The sequence below is a fragment of the Rattus norvegicus genome, chromosome 1, assembly GCF_036323735.1.
Source record: "Rattus norvegicus strain BN/NHsdMcwi chromosome 1, GRCr8, whole genome shotgun sequence".
NCBI classification, from domain to species: Eukaryota; Metazoa; Chordata; class Mammalia; order Rodentia; family Muridae; genus Rattus; species Rattus norvegicus.
The window spans coordinates 8770075-8794457 of NC_086019.1; the positions used below are offsets into that span (position 1 = coordinate 8770075).

At 41.5% G+C, this 24383-nt stretch overlaps 1 protein-coding gene across 16 annotated transcripts in view; it reads right to left on the reverse strand.

Annotated features, from left to right (window-relative positions):
- The window catches only part of Utrn (utrophin), a 503427-nt gene that overhangs the window by 229014 nt on the left and 250030 nt on the right, over positions 1-24383 (reverse strand). For 12 of the 16 annotated variants that reach the window (XM_008758594.4, XM_008758593.3, XM_063281961.1 and 9 more), the window contains one exon: positions 13329-13518. The exons of 2 other annotated variants lie outside the window; for them this stretch is intronic. In XM_008758594.4, the coding sequence (XP_008756816.1) occupies positions 13329-13518 (190 nt within the window). Of the gene's footprint in view, positions 1-6184; positions 9485-13328; positions 13519-21573; positions 21605-24383 lie in introns of those variants that run through there. 2 more of the 16 variants (XM_008758598.4, XM_039101962.2) reach the window with 2 other exon arrangements.

A 24383-nucleotide genomic window follows, 5' to 3' on the forward strand; every position in this document is an offset into this window, starting at 1 on the left:
CACTGGATAAAGTGCTTGACATGAGCTTGACTGTCAGAAACCACATAAAAAATGTCTGTTAGTATGGTAGTGTGTGTGCACTGTCTTTATAATCTCAGAGCTAAGGGAGGCAAAACAGGAGAATCCATCCCTGGAGCTCACTGGCCAGCCAGTCTAGACAGATTGGTGAGGTCCAGGCCAATGAAAGATCCTGTCTCAAAAGAAATGCTGACTTCTGTGAATGTGGTGGTTTGAATAGGAATGGAGTCCATAGACAAATGTATATGAATGCTTGGCCCATTGGAAGTGACAGTATTAGCAGCCTTGTTGAAGTAGGTGTGGCCTTGTTGGAGAAAGTGTGCCACTGTCAAAGCAGGCTTGAGGTCATATAAGGTCAAGTGTGGATTGTGTGGCACAGTCTCCTGCTGCTGCCCGAGGATCAAGATATAGAACTCTTCAGCTCTGTCTCCAGCACTATGTCTGCCTGCACTCTGCCATGTTTCCCACCATGATGGTAATAGTCTAAACCTCTGAAACTGTAAGCCATTCCCAATTAAATGTTTTCTTTTATAAGAGTTGTCAAGGTTATGGTGTCTCTTCCCAGCAATTGTCTACCAAGCTCTATAATAAACATTCAAGAACAAGCATGAGGAGGAGGAGGAGGAAGAAGAGGAGGAGGAGGAGGAGGAGGAAGAGGAGGAGGAGGAGGAGGAAGAGGAGGAGGAGGAAGAGGAAGAGGAGGAGGACAGGAGGAGGTGACCACTGTGAAACCCAATATCTCCCAGCAATTGCCTAGGGCCTTCCACATTCTAGGCAAATGTTCTCCTTGCCCTACACACAAAGCCGCAATACTTTACCATTTCAATGTGAGACAGGGTGTCACTAAGTTAGTTATACAACCTGACCTTCAATTCACCCTCTATACTACCCAGGCCTTGAACTTGCAATCTTCCAGTCTCAGCTGCCCAGTTAGCTGAGAGTACAGAACCTGTACCACCGGGCCTGACCCAACTTCACTTTACATTCTTGAAGAATTTTCTTCAGGCTTTATCAGGCCGTCCTGTCACAGTAGCCAATTATTTATTAAGCATTAAAAAGCCCTGTCTCCTTCTGTGACTGAGCTTTGTTACAAATCAGTCTTTCAGAACTCCACAGAACTGAACAAACTGGAAAAAGAAAAATGAAAAGCAATCCTCTGCCACACTCCACATCATTCCCAATTTCAATTATCTGGACTCATTTACCTCGCCCAAGAACGAGCAAACTTCATGTAAGGGGGAAAGTCACAATGGCGTGACATTTTCTATATTCTTCTATCGCCACTAATTGCTTAATTTCAAGAGCTAAATATAAACAGCTCACTTCCCTGAGAAAGGCCAGCAGGGCTCAGCCAAGAATCGAGAGAAAACAGGTAGTGCCTATAGCTTTCAGATCCATACATACAGGCTGGAAATTTCCATTTGATACTTAATAAATTGTACCCCGGAGAAAACGCAAGTCATCGAGCTTTTAGTCACAATGACAAAATAGCATTTTCCATATGCTGAGTGTTATGCCAGCTCTCTTCTCAGAAGGGACTTTCTGTTTACTCCTTGTATCAGCACCAGTCATGTAGAGTTCCAACATCGTTTTGATTCTTAAAGAACCACTAACATGTAACTTGGTGACTGGAATTACTTTTTAATCATATAAAAGCATTGCATTAAACCATAAGCTAAATCATTGGTAACATGGGTCTTCTGATTAACGGCATTACTACTTAATTAAGTAATTAAAAATAACTTTGATATTCACATTGATATGAGGAATTGTGGTAAAAAAGGAGGTCATGGATCATCTAAGCTTGCAAAACTCATGTGACAGTCGCAGGCAGTCGCAATGAAGGTCTTCTGTTTTAAGGCTTGTCAGTGATCTCTACCTTAGCAGGGAGTGCAGAAGACAGAGCATTAAGAAAGTACTTTTACTGGGAGTTCACGCAATTCTAATGAGACATAGCAAAAAAGCATCAATGAAGGGGGAGAATAAATGTGACTCCCTCTGCGTCGGCCATTTTACTCCACAGCATCTCAACCTTCATACATCTTCTGAACTATCCAGCCCACTGTTTTCTCATGAAAGCAAGAGCAGACAGGTGGTCTCATGATCCAGGGGACCTCAGGCTAGGGAATCCATTTTCTGTGACTCAAGAAATGTGTGTATGGTCTGGTTACCGAGAGAAACCGAGGGATGCTGATAGATGGTCTTAAAATACCTCTATCTTAACCTTCAGACTGTGGCCAAGCCAAGCTCAAATGCTCTGAAACACTTCGGGATTTAGTTATCCAAGGAGAGTGACGCGCTCCACCTGAAACGTGGCTGGAGGAACGTTTGAGAGTAAAATAACCTGTAAAGCTTATTTTAAAATCCACCACTGTGTTTGGCACGCTTTTTTTTTCTTTTAAAAACACATATGCTCGACCTTAAATGAACCTCGTACTACCATATAGACACCAGGCAGCATATGAACATAAAAGTCTTCAGGGCTACATATTGAACCTTTATAAAAGGACCCACAGGGACTATGTGGCTCTCTCTCTCTCTCTCTCTCTCTCTCTCTCTCTCTCTCTCTCTCTCACACACACACACACACACACACACACACAGACATATATACATACATGGGAGAGCAGAAACTGATTACATTTAAACATTACTCATCATCCCTGGTTTTCTAAGCCACCATTGTCCCCTACTAGTAAACCAGCAGTCACCAAATGGTGGGAGAAAAACACATAGAAAGAAGGGAGCAGTCCAGGCTGTAAGAGGACAGTGCTGACCACAACAGCAAGTCAATGCTCTATGATTATTGAACAGATGTTTCTTGCTCATCCCGGCATCTGTGCACAACTTCGAATTAATAATAAACACCAGGATGTTTAAAATATTTTAACTGATAGGACACGTGACAAGATGTCTGGGCACAAAATCATTTTAGCCAAACTGCTAAAATGCTAGCAGCATAAAAATCATAAAACTAAATCAAAATAATTTGCTAAATCAATAAAAATGCTGAAGTCATGAAGAACTCAATTTATAATACTAATCATTTTTCAGCGTTCTATGACTCATACACTAATCTACCCTATAAGAATCTACTTTTTACCATGTCAATTATTAAATATGTCATTAAACATGGCCCTGAGGGGGTTGGGGGCCTTACAAAATCCCTCTCTAACTCAACATAACCTCAATCAGCTTTCAAGCCAAAGACTGAAAACAGGCCAAGATAATCACAAAATGCAAACAAGTTAAAGTCAGTACCCTTCTTAAAAGTCACTTACATCCAGCTTCTGTTCCACCGTGTTCTGAGAGGAAAAATTATCCTTTGGAGTCATTAATATTTTTAAGAAGCTAAGTGATCTAAGCCAAATCAGGAGAAATTAGTATCCAGTGTGGGGTGGCTCTAGGTCATCAGGGCAATTTAAATGCTTCTACTTGTATCTCAAGGCAGCACCCGATATGTTTCCGTTTCCAGCCCAAATTTTAGGGGTTGTATAACCAAAAAGAAATATTTTTAAAGGCAAAACACTACAACGGCATATAAAAGAGGAAGGGGGGAGGGTGTTACTCAGAGCTGCAGTTTTCCCAAGTTCTGCCAATCCCTGTCCCCTTCCCCTATGAGAAGTAGAAGGGAAATATATAAAAATAAATAAATAAAACTCAAAGTAAGAACATTGTGCAAAAATTTCTAGTTGTTTTACATTTACTTATAAATGACTGATGTCCCACACAACAGGCAAAAGAAAGAAAGATGAGAAAGAGAAAGAGGGTACAAATATTCAGACATCGGATTTCAAAAATGCCAAGATGAATGCAAAATAGACTCCTCCCTTGGGCGATGCAATCTCTCTCTCTCTCTCTCTCTCTCTCTCTCTCTCTCTCTCTCTCTCTCTCTTCCCAGTCTTTAAATGAACTTAAAATATATTCTTTTTGTATTTTTATGGCAAAAACTGGAGTGTTTAACATTTCCTTTCTGAAGGACTAAATTTAGAGAATGCTTGAGATATTGGGGAAAATAGCCAGGACGATGTTTGCAATTTAAAAGAAAGAGCGGTCAGCGTGGTGTGGTGCTAAGTCTGAAAACAGCACATCTGGTCAAACTTCCGGCACAGCACAGCAGCACCAGTGGTAATAAGCACATTCAGTAGCTATAGATACCGTGTCATTAACAGAGAGGGACAACGGACATTTAGTTCTCTACCTATAACTTTTATTCATAACGACAGGAATTAGGATCCATTTCCCAAATACGATAAATAAAATATACCTGTTACCGGCTCATTTATCCATAATCATCAATATCATGCCACTTCCCTGTCTGGAGTCCCCAAATCCCATATATCACTGCCTTACATTGACACCTACTGGAAAGTACTGGAACTGTGTGTCCCCCATGGCACTGTCCGAGCAGTAGCTAAATTAGCTTTCGGTAGAGAATATATGAAGGGTAAATTTCAGTTGCAAATAAGACAACCTCGGGTTTCCAAAAGGTAATGCCCATGCTGACTATTTAAATCCTAAGGCATCTTGGGGAAATTACAAATCTCGATAAATCTTCCCAAAGAACGCTCTTGTTGGAACTAAACTTCCCCATGACTTCTGTAACATAACGCATCCCTATTTAGGGTCCTACCATGAGACTACTGTCGTAGCTTTCTCCAGCCCCTTAATTTCCCTTTACGCAGCATCAAAGTAAACTCATCCCATGGCCTTACAGCTCAAAAACCCCTCTCCTTTTGTGAAAATGCTCACGGAAATAGATGAGAAAAATAATAACCCAGCTTTTTCTTTTAATGCTTCATACGTTTATACCATTAGCTTTTTAAAAAAAAAAAGTAACATGTATTAATAATTTGTGTTTCTGTTCCGATAGTTAAAAAGTAAAATGCTAACACATTAGTGAATGGAGCTTTCTTCTCCATTATCAAAACCGGCTCTTTGTGAAAAGGTAAACATGTTACAGAAACGCACCAATTCTTTAAAATAGATCAAATCCCAACATAGCCAACAGTTTGTTGAGTACTTTTTTAACTGGGTTAACAGGTTGAACCAAGCTTTAGCTAATCTAATACAGATGGAAACACAGTATTTCGTTAAAACGTTTCTCCCTACCTCAATCTATTTCCTAAAATTACATTTTAAAAAGAAAGTTTCTGGGCAGATATACATTAAATTAGACAAACTGTAAGGCACAAAAGTGTGATAAAAAAAGAAAGTCAGATAAACAGAATCCAGCTTGCCAGCCTGGACCCCGCTGCCTTATAGGCAGAGCCTAGGTGCTTCAACACATCAAATTTAATATCTTCAGAAAAATAACGTCATAAGAGGCAGGTTTCCCAATTACAGATCAGTTGGTCTTTTAAAGAGCAGTGAGGTGCCTTCTTTAGAATTTTACAGGGAGAAAGAGTGTATCACTGTAATAACATAAAAATTGACTTACTGATGCTCTAATCTTACTTTCACATCATATCATCTCGCTTTTATAAAAATAAGGAGACAGCAATAACAAATACTAACCCAAAACAACACAGGAGGACGCCGGACAGCCCGTGCTTAGAATGACTGACATTACATTCAAAATGTACAACTGTCAAACAAGTTACATCCTAAAATACTACTCAACCCACCTGTCCACAGGAAATCGAGTTCTCCAACTTTAACTACGACATGTGGAGACTCCAAGGATATAAGAAATATTTGCAATGGGGCTGAGCTTGTGCCTCTAAAATGGACATCACTTTTCTTAATTGGAAAAAAAAATCAACTATAAAAAGAAGAATGCATTAAGCAATCTGTTAAGAGACCATTTTGAGCTCTCTTTCTGATTTTTCCTGGAGTTTAACATTGGATGGATGTGTCATTAAATATTAAGATATTGCCAAGTACCCCAGAGGTAACAGGTCTTAATGAAAATAGTTTGTCATATTTTCTCCAAACGACCCATCTCAGAAGACTAGGCTCTGGATGGTAAAATATGTACTAGAACAGTACTTGTTTTAGAGGCTTAAATAAATTTTAGTGGAGCAATTCCTCTTAACAGCTTTTGCAATCAGTTGCCTGGAAAGGGAGTTTTTCCTTCCCTTCACAAGAGCAAGGAAGATGTACATCTCCCAGCCAGGCAACAGTGGATCCTTTAGACACCCACTCCCTATTTCCAATCAGTTACCTTGCAGAGCTTCTGGTACCGCGGAGAGGAAACTGCCATCCTTTGTAAACGGTGTAACAAGACCACAACTTTCTGCAGAGACGTTCTCACCACGGCCATCATTTTAAGTTTACCACACTTCTGAAGAGTCCTCAGAATTTGCATTATAAATGAAGAGCAGCGATCATTTCCTCCCGGTCACTGGACAATGATTTGCCAGTTCTCTGAGCATGCTCGTTTCCAGACATGCATTTGAAAGATAAAGGGGGGGAGGGTGTTGTTGTTAAGGTTCTAGAGAAAAGGAGTCTGGGAGTCCATCAACTTCTGGATTAGACAAAAACACTGAAGAACGCCACCCAGACAGCCCCCAGCAGATGCTCACCGCCAGGACCTGCTCAGCCTGGCATGGCCAGAAATGAAGCAAGTTGCAGGGCGGCCAAGCACTGCTGGCTGCAGGGAAAGAGAGCGCTCCGGAGCCGAGGAGATATTAAGTGAAGCACTAAAGCTAAAGATACAAAGCCAACTTCCCCTGGGGAAAGAGAGCGAACCCCATCACTGCCACGGTGCACGCCTGGTGGCTGGGTTTACGTGAGGAGACACCGAGCGGCAGGGAGCCTGATGCTTTACCGAGGGATGTGAGCACTCCCAGAGGAACGCGGCTCCGCTCTGGCTGTGCTTGTGGGATGAGTAGAAATACTGAGGAGCACAGAGGGATTTGTCTCGAAGGACAGAAGCCCACTCTGGGCAAATAAAACACCTTAAGCCGATCTGGGCAGAGTGTCTCCAAGACAAAACTGAACATATTTACCTAGGGATACGGGTTTACCTAAGCTCCAAAGGCAGAGCCAAAAGATAGGCTTCCAGATCCCCACATAGGAGTAAATCACGCTAGAAATCAAGTAGGAGCCCCCTAAGTAAACAGCCAAGTTAAAAACAGGCAGGCTGCAACGACTATAGATCATGGCCACCTCCTCCATCTCCCTCTTAAACATCGTCTTCATAAGCTTTCTGTCAAGGAGCTGTTTCAATTTCACATATAAGAAATCCGAAATAACAATTGTATAATAACATATGACGGGCCAGTGTGTGTGTGTGTGTGTGTGTGTGTGTGTGTGTGTGTGTACGCGCGTGCACTCATATTTGTTTGCATACATGTGCATGTATACATACATGTCTGATACGCATTTCGCACTATGATAACCAGTTTGAGTCTAATGTCTTAGAGGACAGAGTATCCCAGAATGACTAAGTGGCTGAGCCAAAGGGCACAGCAGAAACTAAGCCGGCATGTAGCACATTATCAAGGTCTGGCTTATTCTGATTGCCCAGGGAACACTGTCCAGTCACTTCTCCGTGATGTTACCATCAGAAAATTGACATTTTCGGGAACTTCTTTTTCTTCCCCTGTCTCCTGAGTCCTTCACACTCGTGTGATTTAAGGTCTCGAGATTGGGTTTAACAGAGCTGGTTTGTCGGGAAAATTCGGCCTGCATACAATTTTCCATCAGCTCCTTATTGAGAATCTATACTGCCTCCTCCTGGCAAGGCTGCCAAAGCCACCCAAAATGGCCCATTAGCATTAATTGGAAATGCTAGTTCTTAGGCAGATAAGAAAGAGATTAGTGAAGAATCCAGGTCAGGAGTCTGAAGGGCTGAAAATGACAAGTAATCCTAAAGGGGAAAGTAGGATTCTGAGGTGTCTATGTGGTACTGGTGGTGAGGTGGTCTTGACAGGAGCTATGGCTGTACAGTTTTTTGAGTATACAAAAAAACTGAATTACAGAATGTAAATAAACAACACAGTGTGTAAATACCGTACAGAAGACTAGCTATAAAAAATATGAACTTACAAGTTGAACATCTTACACCTGAAATGCTTGGGCCCAGGAGTGTTTGAGGCTTCAGGTCTTGTTTGTTTTTTGTTTTTGTTTTGCTTTTGGCTTTTGGGTTTTTTTTTTCCTCATCATGGAATAACATACTTGCATAAATACACTGAGGTGTTCCAGAGGTGGAACCCAAGCCTACACACAACAGTCAATTTGCGTTTCACACGGACCTTAATGAGCACCAACTCCAAGGACAGTTTTTATAGCGTTATTGATGATTCTGTGTCATGAGAGGAAATGTGTGTGGAACATGTAAGACCTCATGGTAGCATAGAGAGCATCTTGGTTTCAGTCTTTTGTTTGTCTGCTTTAAGTTAGGGATGCTTAACCTGTACAATTCCTGTTCCAGAGCCAACAGGTGAAATGGGTGTTCGCCCCACAAGCACACTGTTGGGTACAGGGGGAGAGCTGAATGTTCTTCTGTCTCCTGTGGGATAGAAGTAGAAGCACAGGACGAGACGGGATGAAAATTCTAAAATACAGTCTTTCCAATCAAATCAGCACATTTCCACACCTACACCGGAAAGGCCACAGCGACTCTGGAGTTCACCCAGAAAAGAGCCAATGCTTCTCAATGAGTGATACTACAAAACCCACAGAGCTTACATTTAAATTGTAATTAAAATAATGAACGCCCTGGACTGTGGCAATAAAAATTAAGATAAGTGTGTCAATTAATAAATTGAGTTTTTAAATCAACAACAGCTTCTTCTTAAGAACAATAAATTAAAAAGAGCCGAATCTGGCACCTTCCCCTGGAGGCTACTCTTAACACTTTGTTCTGCTTTAATCAAAATTGAACTTGCCATCCCTTCAAACCCAAACACGTTTCTACTGTTACTCCCATACCTTCTCCCAAGAGACCAATCTCACCCTGGACCACCACATGCAATCTCATACTCACCCCCTCCCAACCAAGGCCTTAGACTCACGCCAGAGCCGTATTTCTAGCTGCTATCACTTCTGGTATGCATGAACCTGAGTATCCTAGCAGGTGCCATGTTGTTTCTGTCACTGAGGATGACCCATTCCTCACAGAGTCGTCAACTAGACTCCTCTAAGTTGGAGAATCTGACACCTTACTCTCTTGTCTAATCCCCTTCATGACATCCCCATCACCAGCAGATTAAATATACCATACACTGCCAGGTACACAAGCCCCGCCCCCCAACCTCCCCACCATATACTGCTCAGCTCTCTCTTTAGCAAGTCAACAAAATCAAGTTTTTTTTTCCTTGCTGAAAGATCTCTGCCTAGAAGAAAAACAAAAACATAAATACAAGAGTAAAAAATACCCCTGCCCTTAAAAGAAATGGCCCAGAAAGTCTTCAACCACCATTGAGCTCCCAAGCCCTTCTTTATTAAAATATACTCAGAATCATCTTTAAACTGAACATGGTATAAATTGTATCTTCATGACATATCTCCATGGGGCTTTACATCTGGTTGGCACAACATGTGAATCAAATACAAACAGTGAGCGTGTCATCTCAGGACAAATAGATGACAGATAGGTAGATGATAGGTAGATAGATAGATAGATAGATAGATAGATAGATAGATAGATAGATAGATGGATGGATGGGTGGGTGGGTGGGTGGGTGGGTGGGTGGGTGGGTGGACGGACGGGCGGGCGGGCGGGCGGGCCGGCAGATGGATGGATGGATAGATGGATGGATGGATGGATGGATGGATGGATGGATGGATGGATGGATGGTTGGGTGGATGGATGGATGGACGGGTGGATGGATGGATGGATGGATGGATGGATGGATGGATGGATGGTTGGGTGGATGGATGGATGGATGGATGGGTGGATGGATGGATGGATGGATGGATGGATGGATGGATGGTTGGGTGGGTGGATGGATGGATGGTTGGGTGGGTGGGTGGATGGATGGATGGATGGATGGATGGATGGATGGATGGTTGGGTGGATGGATGGATGGATGGATGGATGGATGGATGGATGGATGGATGGTTGGGTGGGTGGATGGATGGATGGATGGATGGATGGATGGATGGTTGGGTGGGTGGATGGATGGATGGATGGATGGATGGATGGATGGTTGGGTGGATGGATGGTTGGGTGGGTGGATGGATGGATGGATGGGTGGATGGCAAATAGGTAGATAGAGATGATGGATGGATAGATGAAAGATGGATAAGTAGATGATGGATGGATAGATAGACAGACAGACAGACAGACAGACAGAAGGATAGACAAATGATAGATGGACAGATGGACAGACGGATAGACAAATGATAGATGACAGGATAGATCCATCCATCCCCTGATCATGCAACATGAGAACACTGAAGTAAACACACCTTACACAGAAATCTCAGATGTCTCACCACTACCAGCAGCTCAACACCAGCAAATTTATTCCACGATTTCAGGTCTTTTCTGGTTTCCTCACATACCTTTCCATTTCTAAACAAGTTTCCCTTTGGAATCAGGCACACAACTGAGAATAATCTACAAACCCATGGGAAATTTTCAATACCTTTATCCCAGAGATACTCAGCCAGTGGCCACCCAGTCTCTAACAACCATCTACCCGTAAGGGGCCAGAATGAAAGTCCTTTCACTAATTTTTTTTTTAGAGTAATACAATGGGAGAGTTATAAACTAAGAGTATCCAATATAGGAGGGCAGAAGGTGAAAACCACGTAAACCGCCATGCCGTGAGACATCCTGAAGACAAACACATTCCACATTTGTCTTCGGATAAACAAGTATCGGACTCAGCGGTTAGCAAAGGCCCTCCTCCCCGTGAGCCCAAGCGGACTATTTTAGCAACATCAGATAATTTTTTTGAGAAGCAATTACCACACACATTATCTCTCCGTATGTTAGCCAGCAGCCTCCTTGGGATGTCACCGTTTGCCGTAAGACAAGTAATATCCAGCTTAGTTATTTTCATTTAAAAGAGTCCTACCATTTCTATTTAAATTTATTTCTCCCGTAGCTTGCATATTCATTAAATATTGAGAGGAGTTGGAGCTATGATAAGAATATATCCTAGGAGAAAATGTGTGAGAAAACACCATGAGACTCCAACAGGCCTGTGTTCTGCTGCGGCTAGGGTATAAGCAGAGTTCAATTGGAACCTTCTTTCCTTCCCACAAGTTGTTGCTTACTGGGGTGCATTGAAATTAACACCACTGCATACGTTAAATACCTGTGAGCATGTGTAGATCAAATTTATAGTTGTTTAAATCATAAAGGTAATATGGTCTTAGCATTTACACACACCAAATCCCCACTGCAGCCTCCTGAAATTGGGACTTTCTCAAAATATTTTAGCAATTCGCATTAATGGCCACATTCTGAGGGACCAGACGGTGAAGGAAAGGAGCACGTTTAACTTTGATACTCGCCTGGACACAGCCATCAGCGAGTCGCAAAAGCAGTATGTGTGTAACGCATAAGAAATGAGCAAGCCCAGATAGTTTTTCTGATATTTGCTTCTCTTTCTTTTTTACCATTTCTTTGTGTTGGCTGGGGTGCCTATGTGCATATGTGTGTGGGGGTGGGGGGGAGAGCCCTGGGAGATTCATGAAGGCATGGGGTGAGAGGTCCACCACTCCAAGCCATTATTTGAGACCTGGAGCTCACAGATTAGGAAAAGTTGCTTAGCCACTGAGAGCCTATGCTCACTGTCTCCACCCTCCTACCACAGCCTGAGCTAGAAGACGCACCACAAGACCACCATGAGGCAACCTTCACACCCAGCCCTTGACAATGCAAGAAATCCAAACTCAGGTCGTCATGCTTCTGTGGCAAAGACATTACCTATTAAGCCACTCTTGCCAGCCCCTGACTCTCCATAATGAGACAGTAAGAGTCTTCACAAATAAGGATGAATTATATATAAGCCCCTTCTAAATCAAACAAATCTGTTTTAGAAGAGTTTTTCAAACTTACTGTGTGCGTGCATGTGTGTGTACGCATGTGCATGGGAGTGTGAATGTTTACGTGCGGGTCGGTGTGTGAACATGTGCGTGCGAGAGTGTGTATGCGTGTGTCTGTGTATGCATGTATATCTGTGTGTGCATCTGTGTGTGTATGTGTGTATGTATGTGTATGCGTGTGTGCATGTGTGTGTGTATGTGTGTATGTATGTGTATGCGTGTGTGTGTGCATGCGTGTGTTCACTTGTAGGAGGTGCAGCAACAGCACAGTGTTAACACGTTAATAACAATTGTTTTTTAACTTAGAAAATTTATGAGTAATAGTTTTAAGAAGGCCTCTAGACCTTTAATCCAATTTGCTGATATTCTATGAAAGGGTCTTTTAGATGTTTCAAGACGAAAAAAATTCTTAAGAATGGATTAAAAAATGGTTAACAGTGCTCAACTGTTAACAATGTCAACTGCAGGAGTTAGAACCAAGCAAATTTACTTGAGACTTGCTCCTGAAACACCATGGAAACAACAAAATTAGCATTTCTTACGATCGAAGACCAACTAAGGTAGGTAAAATACATGCATCAAGTGACAATAGAACACATGTTCACCGCAATACCAGAAGAGAGTATTCAACGTGGTAGATTCACGTATTTGCAAATAATTCACAGCATGTAGAAGAAATGTATTATCTCGCCTTGGCACACAGGAGATACGCCTGCTGAAGAACTTTTAAATTAAGTCGTAATGGAGAAGGTTTATCTAAGGGTTACTCCACGGACCCATAATAAGAGAAAAGGACTCAAGAGCACAGAAGTGCCATTACTTGAAATGGGGCTACACATGTAATCATGATTATAGAGTAAATACATAAATAATGCTTTTGAGCCTAATAGGTCTGGCTGTAACTGAATCACAGAGATTTGAAGTTTCTATAGCAAGTACTTACCTTAAGTATAGTATAAACATAATTAATTGTTATAAATAATAAATACAATATTTGTTATAATAATAATAATAATAATAATAATATAAGTTATAATAATTCCCCATTCGTATGAAGGTAAAATGTCCTTATAATATCACTGATCACCCAAGGGCTTAAAATGACAGAACACCAAGCAGTCCTGAGTCTCTAGCTATAAATATACAATTATTTCCATAAAACAAGGTAGATCTTCACCCTAATATTAAGTATATTGTGTATTCTGCAAGTCATATACAAAAAAATCAATTATTCATGAGACAACGTGGATTCCATAACTCAAGGCACAGACAGCCTCACCTTGGAGCAGTAATCAACATACAGGTGGCCAGCAGGGGCTCAGGAGGACACTGCTGCCTGTGGCTTCCTACACACTTACCAGCATCTGCTGTCTGAGCTGCCTGGCCAGGACACTGTCCTGAAGAGCATTCTCCCGCTGAGAGGCATCGGCCAGCACATTTGCTGTGGTTTCTGCTTCCTGAAGCCACTTGACAAAGTTCTCCAGGTCTCTACGAGACGTCTGCACTGTCCGCAGCTCAGCCTCCAAGGCACTCTGTCTATCAGCAATGCTAAAAGAAACAATGTGGAAGACACAGCTCTGTGACCCTCAGAGTGACGTCATACATCACATGGACCCAAGACAAAATTAACACACGGCCTCGGAGGAACCTCCATCCTTTAAGCCATCAGACGGAACTGTATGATTTCTCATCTGTCGGTCTAAAATAATCCTTAAAGATGTCTACTGACTTGTGAGATATCAGTCCAGAGACAGGGAAATAGTAACAAAACCACACCCACAGCATAAAGTAATCATGCCTGTATTTTACATATCAGATTTGTACACTAACATGATCTCTTAAGACTTATGCCAAGATCCATGAGCTGCCATAAAAGGGATGTCAGTCAAAGGCAATATCAGTACATCACACACTGAATGGAAAAGAGCAAAATCAAGAGGAATATTTAAGATTTAAAGACAAACAATGTAGGGCTAACATGTAGAGCTCAATGATGAAGCACCTGCTTAATATTCACAGGGACCTGGGCCCAATCCCCAACACCACCAAAGAAATAACTTTCGGCTTTTGCTAATAATACAAGTAAATACAGGTTGATTTAATAATACTTGGCTTAATATATTCAATAACATAATAAAATTTAGTGATATTAATTTAATATTTAATAGTATCCGGAAGACAATGGATAAACAAGCTTTTATGAATGTTTTATTAGTTCCACATCAAAACCAGAGCACTGAGAGTTATTTGAATTGGACAAGATATACACCTGTAAATTCAACATTTAAAACTTTCTATACCTCAAAGCTTCACTGTGAGAAAATAGACAAATCATTTTCCTAAATGGGTACTAGGCTGGAAAGATGGATGGACCTGTGATAGAGTGCTTGATTGCTTGATGTACCATCATGAGGATAGGAGTTTGGGTCCCGGAAAGTAACAAGCCGGGTGGTCCACAGATGCCTATAACTCTAGCTCTAAAGAACACAATTCCTATTCTGTCCTCTATACAGGCAGGAAGGCAGGCATGCGCGTGCACACACACACACACACACACACACACACACACACACACTCACACACACACACACACTCACACACACACACACACACACACCCCAAATAAATAAATCTTAATTTTAAAAAAGGCACTCACATTTTTAGTGCTATTTATATAAACCCAAAAGCTTAGAACTTCCTGTCCATACAAAGACTCAAACACAAATGTGCAGAGCACCATTACTCAAAACATTGAAACAACGCCACTGATAATCGTATGAAGGAAGCACTCATCAATGGAACATTGTATACTACTCCATGAGCAATTAATCATAGAATGAATAAAAAGGTCAGGATAACCTAACATGCCTGTACCACAAAAATATGCTAAGGGAGAAGGAATCCATGTTCCAAAGGGCACATACTGTGAGATTCCATTTTGGGGAAATCGTTAAAGCCCAAACAGGAAGTGGAGAGTAAAAAATACACTCCATGCAAGCCATGGAATTCGAGTCAAAAACTGGGGCAGACTCTACTCAACGACATGGTCAGCTCTCAAATGCAGGCTGCTAAGTTAAATAAGCAAGATACAAAAAAACAACAGTGAATCCACTGAGGTGACGTTCTGGGATGACCTAATCAGAGCAGCATCTACTCCACAAAATTCCTCTAGTCACGTTATCTAGAACGTAAACCCGTAGTTTACTTGTAGTAATTTGCCTGCAGTAATTTGAATAGCTTCCACAGACTAATGTGTGTGAATGCTTGGCCCACAAGGAGTGGCACTATTAGGAGGGGTGACCTTGTTGGAGGAACTGTGTCACCATGGAGGTGGACTTTGGGGTCTTATAAGCTCAAGTATGATCAAGGTGACATGGTCTTTCTCCTGTTGCCTGCAGATCAAGATGTAGAACTCTCAGCTCCTTTTCCAGCGCCATGGCTGCCTGCAGGCCACTATGCTTCCTGCCATGATACTGGACTAAACATCTGAAACAGTAAGCCAGCTCCAATTAGATGTTTTCCTTTATAAGAGTTGCCGTGGTCATGGTGTCCCTTCCCAACTAAGACACTGTCATCCTCTATAACGTTTCTGCAATTTGTTTCCCCAACTTTAACCTCTACTTCTCTCTTATATTCTCTTCATGTCCAAGTAATGTTTCAGTTTTTTTCTAGAATATTATTGATAGTATGACCATGTAAAAATTTTATGCTTACATTATAATGTCCTTTCTACCATCTCCATTTGACAAGATCAAACCTATCCTTTAAAGTTTAGAGCCCATCTCTGAAACTATTCTTTCTCAGGTTTCCTCACCCTGGGTTTAGAAAAGGACAGTGAGCTAATTTATATAAAAAACTAATCATGTGTATTCTACAAAGGTCTTTAGATTCTACTTTGATGCTAAACTTTTATTGTCTGTAGACTTTTTATCTGTCCACTTACTCTACAACCAACAGGCAGAAACGGGTTTCCATATTTCCACATTCCTCAGAGTCCATATTGCAGAATTATGGTATTCGTAAGATGGCATTCTAGCCATATGCCTTTGAGATTTGTTTCCAAATGCCATTTCCCCTAAAGATCCTGGAGACAAACTACATCAAACTATATACGGCATGAAGAGGGAATATTCCAGAACCAAAGAAACAACACCAGGAAACACCAAGAGGCTCTTTGATGGTGAAAAGGGGGATCAAAGAAAAAAGAGTGTGCTGTCGTTTTGACTGCTCTGTAATCCTGTATTAACTTGACAAAATTACAAAAGGTATACCCAAACAAAATATCTCAAAAAGGGAGAACAAAACCATGAGATCCAAGAAGAGATGCCACATTTGAGAAAAAAAATGAATAGACATACTCAATATGGTGAGTGCGGTTAGGTACAGAAAGCATAGCACCAGGAGGGATGCCTTCAAGATAAAGATGTCAGAAATGACACTATGCCTAACGTGGCAGACTTTGTGAAAAATTACATTGTCAGGCTACTGAAAAGATGTGAGAGGAATTAGCAACAGGAACAAGGAAAATTATGCATTAAAAAAAAAACAGAGGCAAACACTAAGTTCAGATAAAGCAAAAGAAACAAAGGGTCAGTGAGAGTCCCTATCTCAAGGAAACAAGGCAGACAGCAATACAGGAAGACGTCTAGAACTCTCCTTTGGCCTGCACATAAACATACAAGGGCACACCTACAAGCACATACCACACATACATGTACACAATATAGCTTTTAGTTATAAAAGGGAACACTGAAATATAGACTCTGTTTATAGAAGTCTAAGTGATCTTTATGTTATAATGAATTATAGTGGGATACACTATATGTGTGTGTATGTATATGTGTATATGACTCAGTAGTAGAGTGCTTGCCTACTATATGCACAGTCCTAATTTCTAGAACCACTCAGAAATAAAAAGAGTTATCATAGTCCACATATATATGTCACTTGTGACTTTGTGTTCTGGCTTCTGAAGTTAATATAATTTATATGAAGTTTCTAATAGAATGCAGCTCAGCTAGTCCCTTCTAGTTTATTAAATTTCTGATTCTAAAATTAGATCCAATCTAGTGTGGTATACTAAATAATAATAATAATAATAATAATAATAATAATAATAATAATAATAATAGTAGTAGTAGTAGTAGTAGTAGTAGTAGTAATATATTCAATCAAACAAGTTAATAAATTACTTTTAATACTCCTGTATGCTACCCTCAGAAGTAAAGGACCTATTTTGCCTCCTCTGTCATTTCCCAGGAACATAACCTAGAGTGAACTATTTAAAAATCTTTGATATACTGGTTCCAGCCTTAAAATGAAGAGCTTGAACTAGATCCATGAAAGAGCCATTTCAGACACGCTGGGGGTCCTCTTCAAACCGTATAAGCCATTGCTGATATCACAGAAGCTGTTGGAAGGGTTCTCCCACTGTTGCCCCTATCCAAGCTTGACATTCTACTTCATTAAGTGTCTCTACTTGTACATGAAATGTTCCCGGAGAAAAGATGAGCAGAGTACAGACAGCAAAGAGGTTGGGAGGCACTGATCCTAGGGCTTCTACGGCCGGCCATATCTAATACTGAACACACTTAGATGAATATCTAAGGTCTCAGGGCATACATGCATATGTGCATGTGCATTTGTATGTAAACGCCAAAGGGCAAACTGATGTCATTCCTGAGAGGTCATCTACATTTTTTTACACAGTCTGGCAGACCATGCCTATAGGCTATGCTGACTGAGATCCAAGAATCTACCTATCCCTGCCCCCACAGCCCTGGGATGACCAAGCACAGTGCCACGTTTGAGTGTTTTCATTACAAAACATAGTTCTGGGGATCCAGCTCAGATCTTTACTCCAACTCTTAATTTGCTGAGTCTCAAACAAGACTAGGAATGGGTAGAAGGAGCACAGAGACGACGGTAACTGGCTATATGGAAAGGATATATCATGATGGAGACGAAGGTTTTAACTTTAGGAAATCTGTATTCAGAAGACAAAAGCAGGGACTTTTTAAAAAAATAAAACCTAAATCTGTCAACCTATAAAATCAAAAAAAAAAAAAAAGAATAGGCTGAACACATGTAAGATATAACATTTGAAGTCTACAAAGGGTGCTTTAGCTAAAATATTTTTATGCTTCAAACAAAAGAAATAACTGACTACAGGACACAAAGAAAATAGAAATAGCTTCACGGAGAAGATGTGAGGGCCATCCACGGGTGACAGATTTGTGATCGTTTATATTAAAGGGAACCAGGATTTTTCTAAAATATGAACTCTTAGCTTTCACATGATGTCTGCAATAAAACTCGCTGTGAAGGTCTATAAAACAAGCCAATAGCCATTTTGTAACATAAAATATGGCCACCTACAAAGCAGGCTTTTGAAACCGTAATTTTAAAGACGTTAGGCAATATTTGAGATTTTTTTAGGCTGTAGAATATAGTACACTGTTCTATGAAGTATGAGCATGCTTATAATTGGTCAAAGGGGATAGTCTCTCCAATATTTTACAAAATGCAAAGAAAGATTTCCTAGGAAAGCCACGGCTGTGTGATGCTAATTTTGGTGTCTTAAAAGGTGATCTCTGCAGCGGCGTAAGATTTAAATGTAGTCATCTCTCTCAGAGTGCAAAATGAAAGCATCAGTCTAAGTGCCAAGTCATCTCTTAAGATTTTGCTCATCCGACATACATACAAACACGTACTGGGGGGGAAAGGCCTTCAAAGTGCACAGAGAGTATTGTTGAAACGTTCGGTGATCTGGTGAGCAGTCCCTGCTACAGAGGCTGTCTTTCTCGAGACACTTAAAAATTCACTCCACAACCCGTGCTGGACCTTATGGACCTTATGCATGCTGGAGCGCCTGAAAAGTTAAACGGAAGAGTCCCACCTCCAGCTCATGGGGCATGGTTGTGTACAACAGAGCAAAGCAGCCACTTCCCCATGGGGCAGCTATCGATAATTAAAAAAAAAAAATACACCATCTGGACATCTGTGCCTCTCATGATTGTTTTCCTTTACTTTTTTATTTAAACTGGATCACTATTCACAATTGCTCTTCATTAATCCATCAGTATTATATCATTCCATACATTTGCCTGCATGCACACCAGTCTACCTTCCATAGGCATGTTCGGCCAAGCCCCCGAGCTCCTGCTATACAATCAGCCTGAGTTGTACCTCAGTCTCCTCACGTCAGGCCTTCATCTGAGCTTTGCTGAAACTGGAATTCTTGAGCCCAAAAGTACTACGCTTCCAATCTCTGTCCTATGCCCATTCCTGTCCAGCCTGGCTGTCCCTCCTCGCAGCAAAGTTCTCTAAGACTGTTTCTATAAATCGTTTGCACTTTCTTGCCTCTAGGTTGTTCTTCTCCCCAAAGCTACAGTGCCCCCCACTTCAGTGATCAATATCTTTCACAAAGTTCCGTCTTTATCATTTCCACTGTGTCAAACCACACGGCTAATCCACCAGAGCATATGTATGTCCAAAGCACATCCAGAGACTACAGTCTCTGTGGCTGGATCACGGTAGCCGACAATGTCTTCAGTTTGAACCTAGACCCAGGAATGGCTTCCTTTCTGCTCTTCACGATTATTCTTTTTACCCCGGTGAACTACTCTCAGAGCAAGATCCACAGAGATTAAACTGTAATCAATACAAACAGCGTCGCTCCCAGACTTCCTACCCGCTAGCTTCCAATTGCGCTCATGTGGAGACTCCTGTGTTTTACAATGTCCATATCTGCCTGCTGTCTCCCTCTCCCCTCACATCTCAGGCCCATACATTCTTACTGCTTCATGATTTTTACAGCTACTATTTATTCTGAAAGATTCTCCAACTGGTTCTTTCTTAACCCCCAGAAGCAGCTAAACTATCACCTCTGGTTTTGGCTTCCTAGTGTTTACCCAAGCTTTTAAAGTCCCACTCTTACACTGCACTGCTGACTTTATTTGCAGGTTCCAAATGGCCTCCTATAATTACATTGATCTTTATCCCAACTTCCTCTATACTAGACGGACATACAACTATCTCTCTTATCGCCTCTGAATGGAAGCTTTCTGGAGGCAGGCACAAGTGTGTTTACGGCTGGTTCTTCAGTACTCTCAGAGAGCCTGGCCAGATGGAGGCTAATGAATAGTGCTTTAATTAAATGATCACTGCTGGAATAAAAACAAAGCAAATGAAGGAAATAACAAAGGCTGTGCCCGTTAGCCCTCTATATTATCTGATGCAAAACTGAGGAAAATAGGCATGCATGTAGGGGCCTGACACAAACTGAACACTGGAACCTTTTCTTCTCACACCACACAAATAGTTTGTTATGAGGGCTGTGTTCTATTAAGGGCAGAAAAAAAAATGATACATGGACTATTAAATAACCGAAAAGGAAGAATGTAGATGATTATAACTTTTATACCTCTCTCAATATGAATGAAATAAACCAAAGAAACAGACTGAAAACCAAAGGTGACTATCAAGAAAGAGATTGCCTTCCAAGAGGAAATGACACGTTGACTGGCCCAAATCTGGATCTCAAAAGAGGAGGAAGGAAAAAACTACCTGCACTTCCCACCCATGCCCGTTGATCGAGAGTGACGATTGCTCATCTTACGAGCTCAGTGGTTGAGCCTGGCCAAAGGGTGGGCAGAAGAGGTAATCCTGATATGCTGTCTTTCATGGGCCACTCTTAAAAGGTATTGCACAAACTGAAAAGTGACCCATGCTGAAGAAAAATACACACTTTTAGCTTGATCTACAGAGACAATATGCAAGGACCAAACAAAACAGAAGCTTGAAGCCACGCAACAAAATACACTGAAAAAACCATGGTCCGAGGTCTAACAAATTCAGTCCTTTTGTTTCAGAGTCTCCCATGCCCCAGGCTGCCTTAAACTCCCCGTGTCCTGGAGGATGTCCTTGAACTCCTGATCCCACTGCCCATATCTCTTCAATGCTAGGATTACAGGCAATTTTTGCCATATCCTGATTATGCAGCATTTGGGGATTGAACCCAGGGCTTTATACAAGATAGACAAGCCCTCTACAATGGAGTTATATGCCCAGCTCACAAGCTCGATCTTCAGTGTACATAGACTTCCCTCAGTCCATGTAAACTATATCCAGGCTACGGGTATCAATGAAAAAGTCTTATACCAAAAGAAAATAAAGAACATTGTTTCACTCATCATTGAATCGTAAGCCTGGCACTCAATCAGACAGTAGTCCTTAAAGTTTTATATTCTTTTCTTCCCAAGAGAGTTAGATCTGTGCTTTAGCGCAAGACACTTGAATACAGCATTAATTACACAAGTATGATGATTTCAGTAAGTAGGATAAATTGGGTTTTTTAAGAAGTTTCATCTGCTAATGAAGACTGAGCGTAACTCTAATGTATTGATTAAAGCAGATAATCCAACACTTTGTCGTCAGGATCAGCAGAAACCATTCAGAATGACAAGTCTGTGTGCCTGTCAGCCGCACAAAGCCCTGCAAGTGGCGATGGCTTAGGAGGAAGACAAGACAGCAATGATGTTAATTTGGGTAAGCTTTTGTGGAGCACAGACCAGGGACCGAGAACGTTTAGGTGTGACTTTTGATCTCACAGTAGGACTACCTATCAGCAATGCTCTCCGTTTTAAAATCGGGAAAGGTGAGACCTAGAGAGAGGAGATAACCTGCTCAAGGTTCACACCAGGCTTTCTGCCCTGCCTGTACCATCCTGAAAGTGCCTTAAAATAGGCATGCGTGGGGGTAGGACAAGGGGAAAGTTTATAGTTAATCCGCGACTTGTGAGGAACCATAGCATATACTTATAGTATCTGATTTCCTTTATAGTCCTTCAGAACAGGTAATTCTATTTCTATACACATACATACATATGCATATACCCATAGATATGCATTTATATGCAAATAAAATGCTATTTTATCTATACAGAGTGAAAATATAGGACTAAATAACCATCCCGACCCAAATCAGGCATCCACACTCCAAAAATTGCCTTAAAATGAGTAATATTAACCCCGACACCTGAAATACTCTGATATCTAAAAACGATTTCAGTACTAATATGATGCCACAGTGTAGGTTGATGTCTATATGCAGGTGAAGGCTCGCACAAGTTAGGTCAAGGCCATGACTGGATAGTAAAAAAAAAAAAAATAAGGCAGGGACAAAACTTTTCTAAGGTGGGAGAGAAGAGGAAAGAGGAAGAGAATCAAGAAGGAGACAGAGAAGGATGACTCAGATCCAGGTGGTCTTGAATTGCCATGGGAGTTACGTATAGTTCTTAAGGGATGTATTTCTATAGGAAAATGTATCTTATCTAGGTGGGTGGGCAGTTTATATCGTTATCAATTGGTTGTGAGTTGATTGTGAGGATGTATTGTGGATTGAGAATTTACATGAACCTGATTGTTGGGTTACAGTTGTTGAGTCTTGATTTTACCGGGTAGTTGGAACCAGAGAGTTCACGGCTGGCAGAGAGCCGCCAGGAGAGATAACCAGAGATAAATTATGGTTAGTTCCATATGGCCCCACAGGTGCCAGAAATAACTCCAGGAAGCAGAGTGACAAGGTGCCAGGCTGGAATGACCGCAGACCTGGGACTGAGAGTACTTGGGGGCAGCTGAGATAAGGATTTCCTGCAGTGCCATGTGGCCCTACAGATGCCAGCACTAGAGCGGGTCAGAGGGAACCAAGTGACATGTGGCCCCACGGGTGCTGGCATTAAAGAGAGTGCATGACACCCCACAGCGCCATGTGGCCCTACAGGTGCTAACACTAGCACAGGTTGAAAGGTTCTCAGAGAATACTTGGGGGCAGTGTGCGGCTGCTGAGGTAAAAGTACCTCCACAGTGCCATGCAGGCCCATGGGTGTGAGAGAGAGCACAGGATAAAAGGTTCAACTTTATTTTTCCTTTTCTTTTCTTAAATATTTTGTAATATTTTTATTGGACTTTTTTATTTACATTTCAAATACTATACCCTTTCCCGATTTCCCCTCCATAAGCCCCGTATTCCATTCCCCTTCAACTTCTTCTGTAAGGGTGTTCCCCCACCCCAACCACGCCTCCTTCCCGCCTCCCCTACAATGGGGGCAGGGGGGTTTCAGCTTTGACATAAACAAAGGCTTCTCCTCCCATTTGTGCCCAACAAGGCCATTCTCTGCTACATATGCAGCAGGAGCCATGGGTTCTGCCCATGTGTACTGTTTGGGTAGTGGTTTATTCCCTAGGAGCTCTGGTTGGTTGCTATTGTTGTTCTTATGGGGTTGCAAACACCTTCAGCTCCTTCAATCCTTTCTCTAACTCCACCAACTGGGACCCTGTTCTCAGTTCAATGGTTTGCTGCTAGTATTCACCTCTGCATTTGTCATGCTCTGGCTGAGCCTCTCAGGAGACAGCTAATCAGGCTCCTGTCAGCATGCACTTCTTCGTCTCATCAATATGGTCTAAGTTTGGTGGCTGTATGTATATGTGCTGGATCCCCAGGTGGGACAGGCTCTGAGTGGCCATTCCTTCAGTCTCTGCTCCAAACTTTGTCTCCATATCCCCTCTTATGAATATTTTTGTTCCCCCTTTTAAGACGGAATAAAGCATCTACACTTTGCTTATCCTTCCTCTTGAGCTTCATGTGGTCTGTGGATTGTATCTTGGCTAATTCCAGATTTTGGGCTAATATCCACTTATCAGTGAGTGCATACCATGTGTGTTTTTCTGTGATTGGGTTACCTCACTCAGGATGATATTTTCTAGTTCCATCCATTTGCCTACGAATTTCATAAAGCCGTTGTTTTTGATAGCTGAGTAATATTCCATTGTGTAGATGTACCACATTTTCTGTACCCATTCCTCTGTTGAAGGGCATCTGGGTTCTTTCTAGCTTCTGGTTATTATAAATAAGGCTGCTATGAACATAGTGGAGCATGTGTCTTTGTTATATGTTGGGGCATCTTTTGGGTATATGCCCAAGAGAGGTATAGCTGGGTCCTCAGGTAGTTCAATGTCCAATTTTCTGAAGAACCTCCAGACTGATTTCCAGAGTAGTTGTATCAGCTTACAATCCCACCAACAATGGAGGAGTGTTCCTCTTTCTCCACATCCTCACCAGCATCTGTTGTCACCTGAGTTTTTGATCTTAGCTACTCTGACTGGTGTGAGGTGGAATCTCAGGGTTGTTTTGATTTGCATTTCCCTTATGACTAAGGATGTTGAACATTTCTTTAGGTACTTCTCAGCCATTCAATATTCCTCAGTCGAGAAATCCTTTAGCTATGTCCACTATTTTATAATAGGGTTATTTGGCTCTCTGGAGTCTAGCTAGTTTAGTTCTTTGTGTATATTGGATATTAGCCCTCTATCAGATGTAGGATTGGTAAAGATCTTTTCCCAATCTATTGGTTG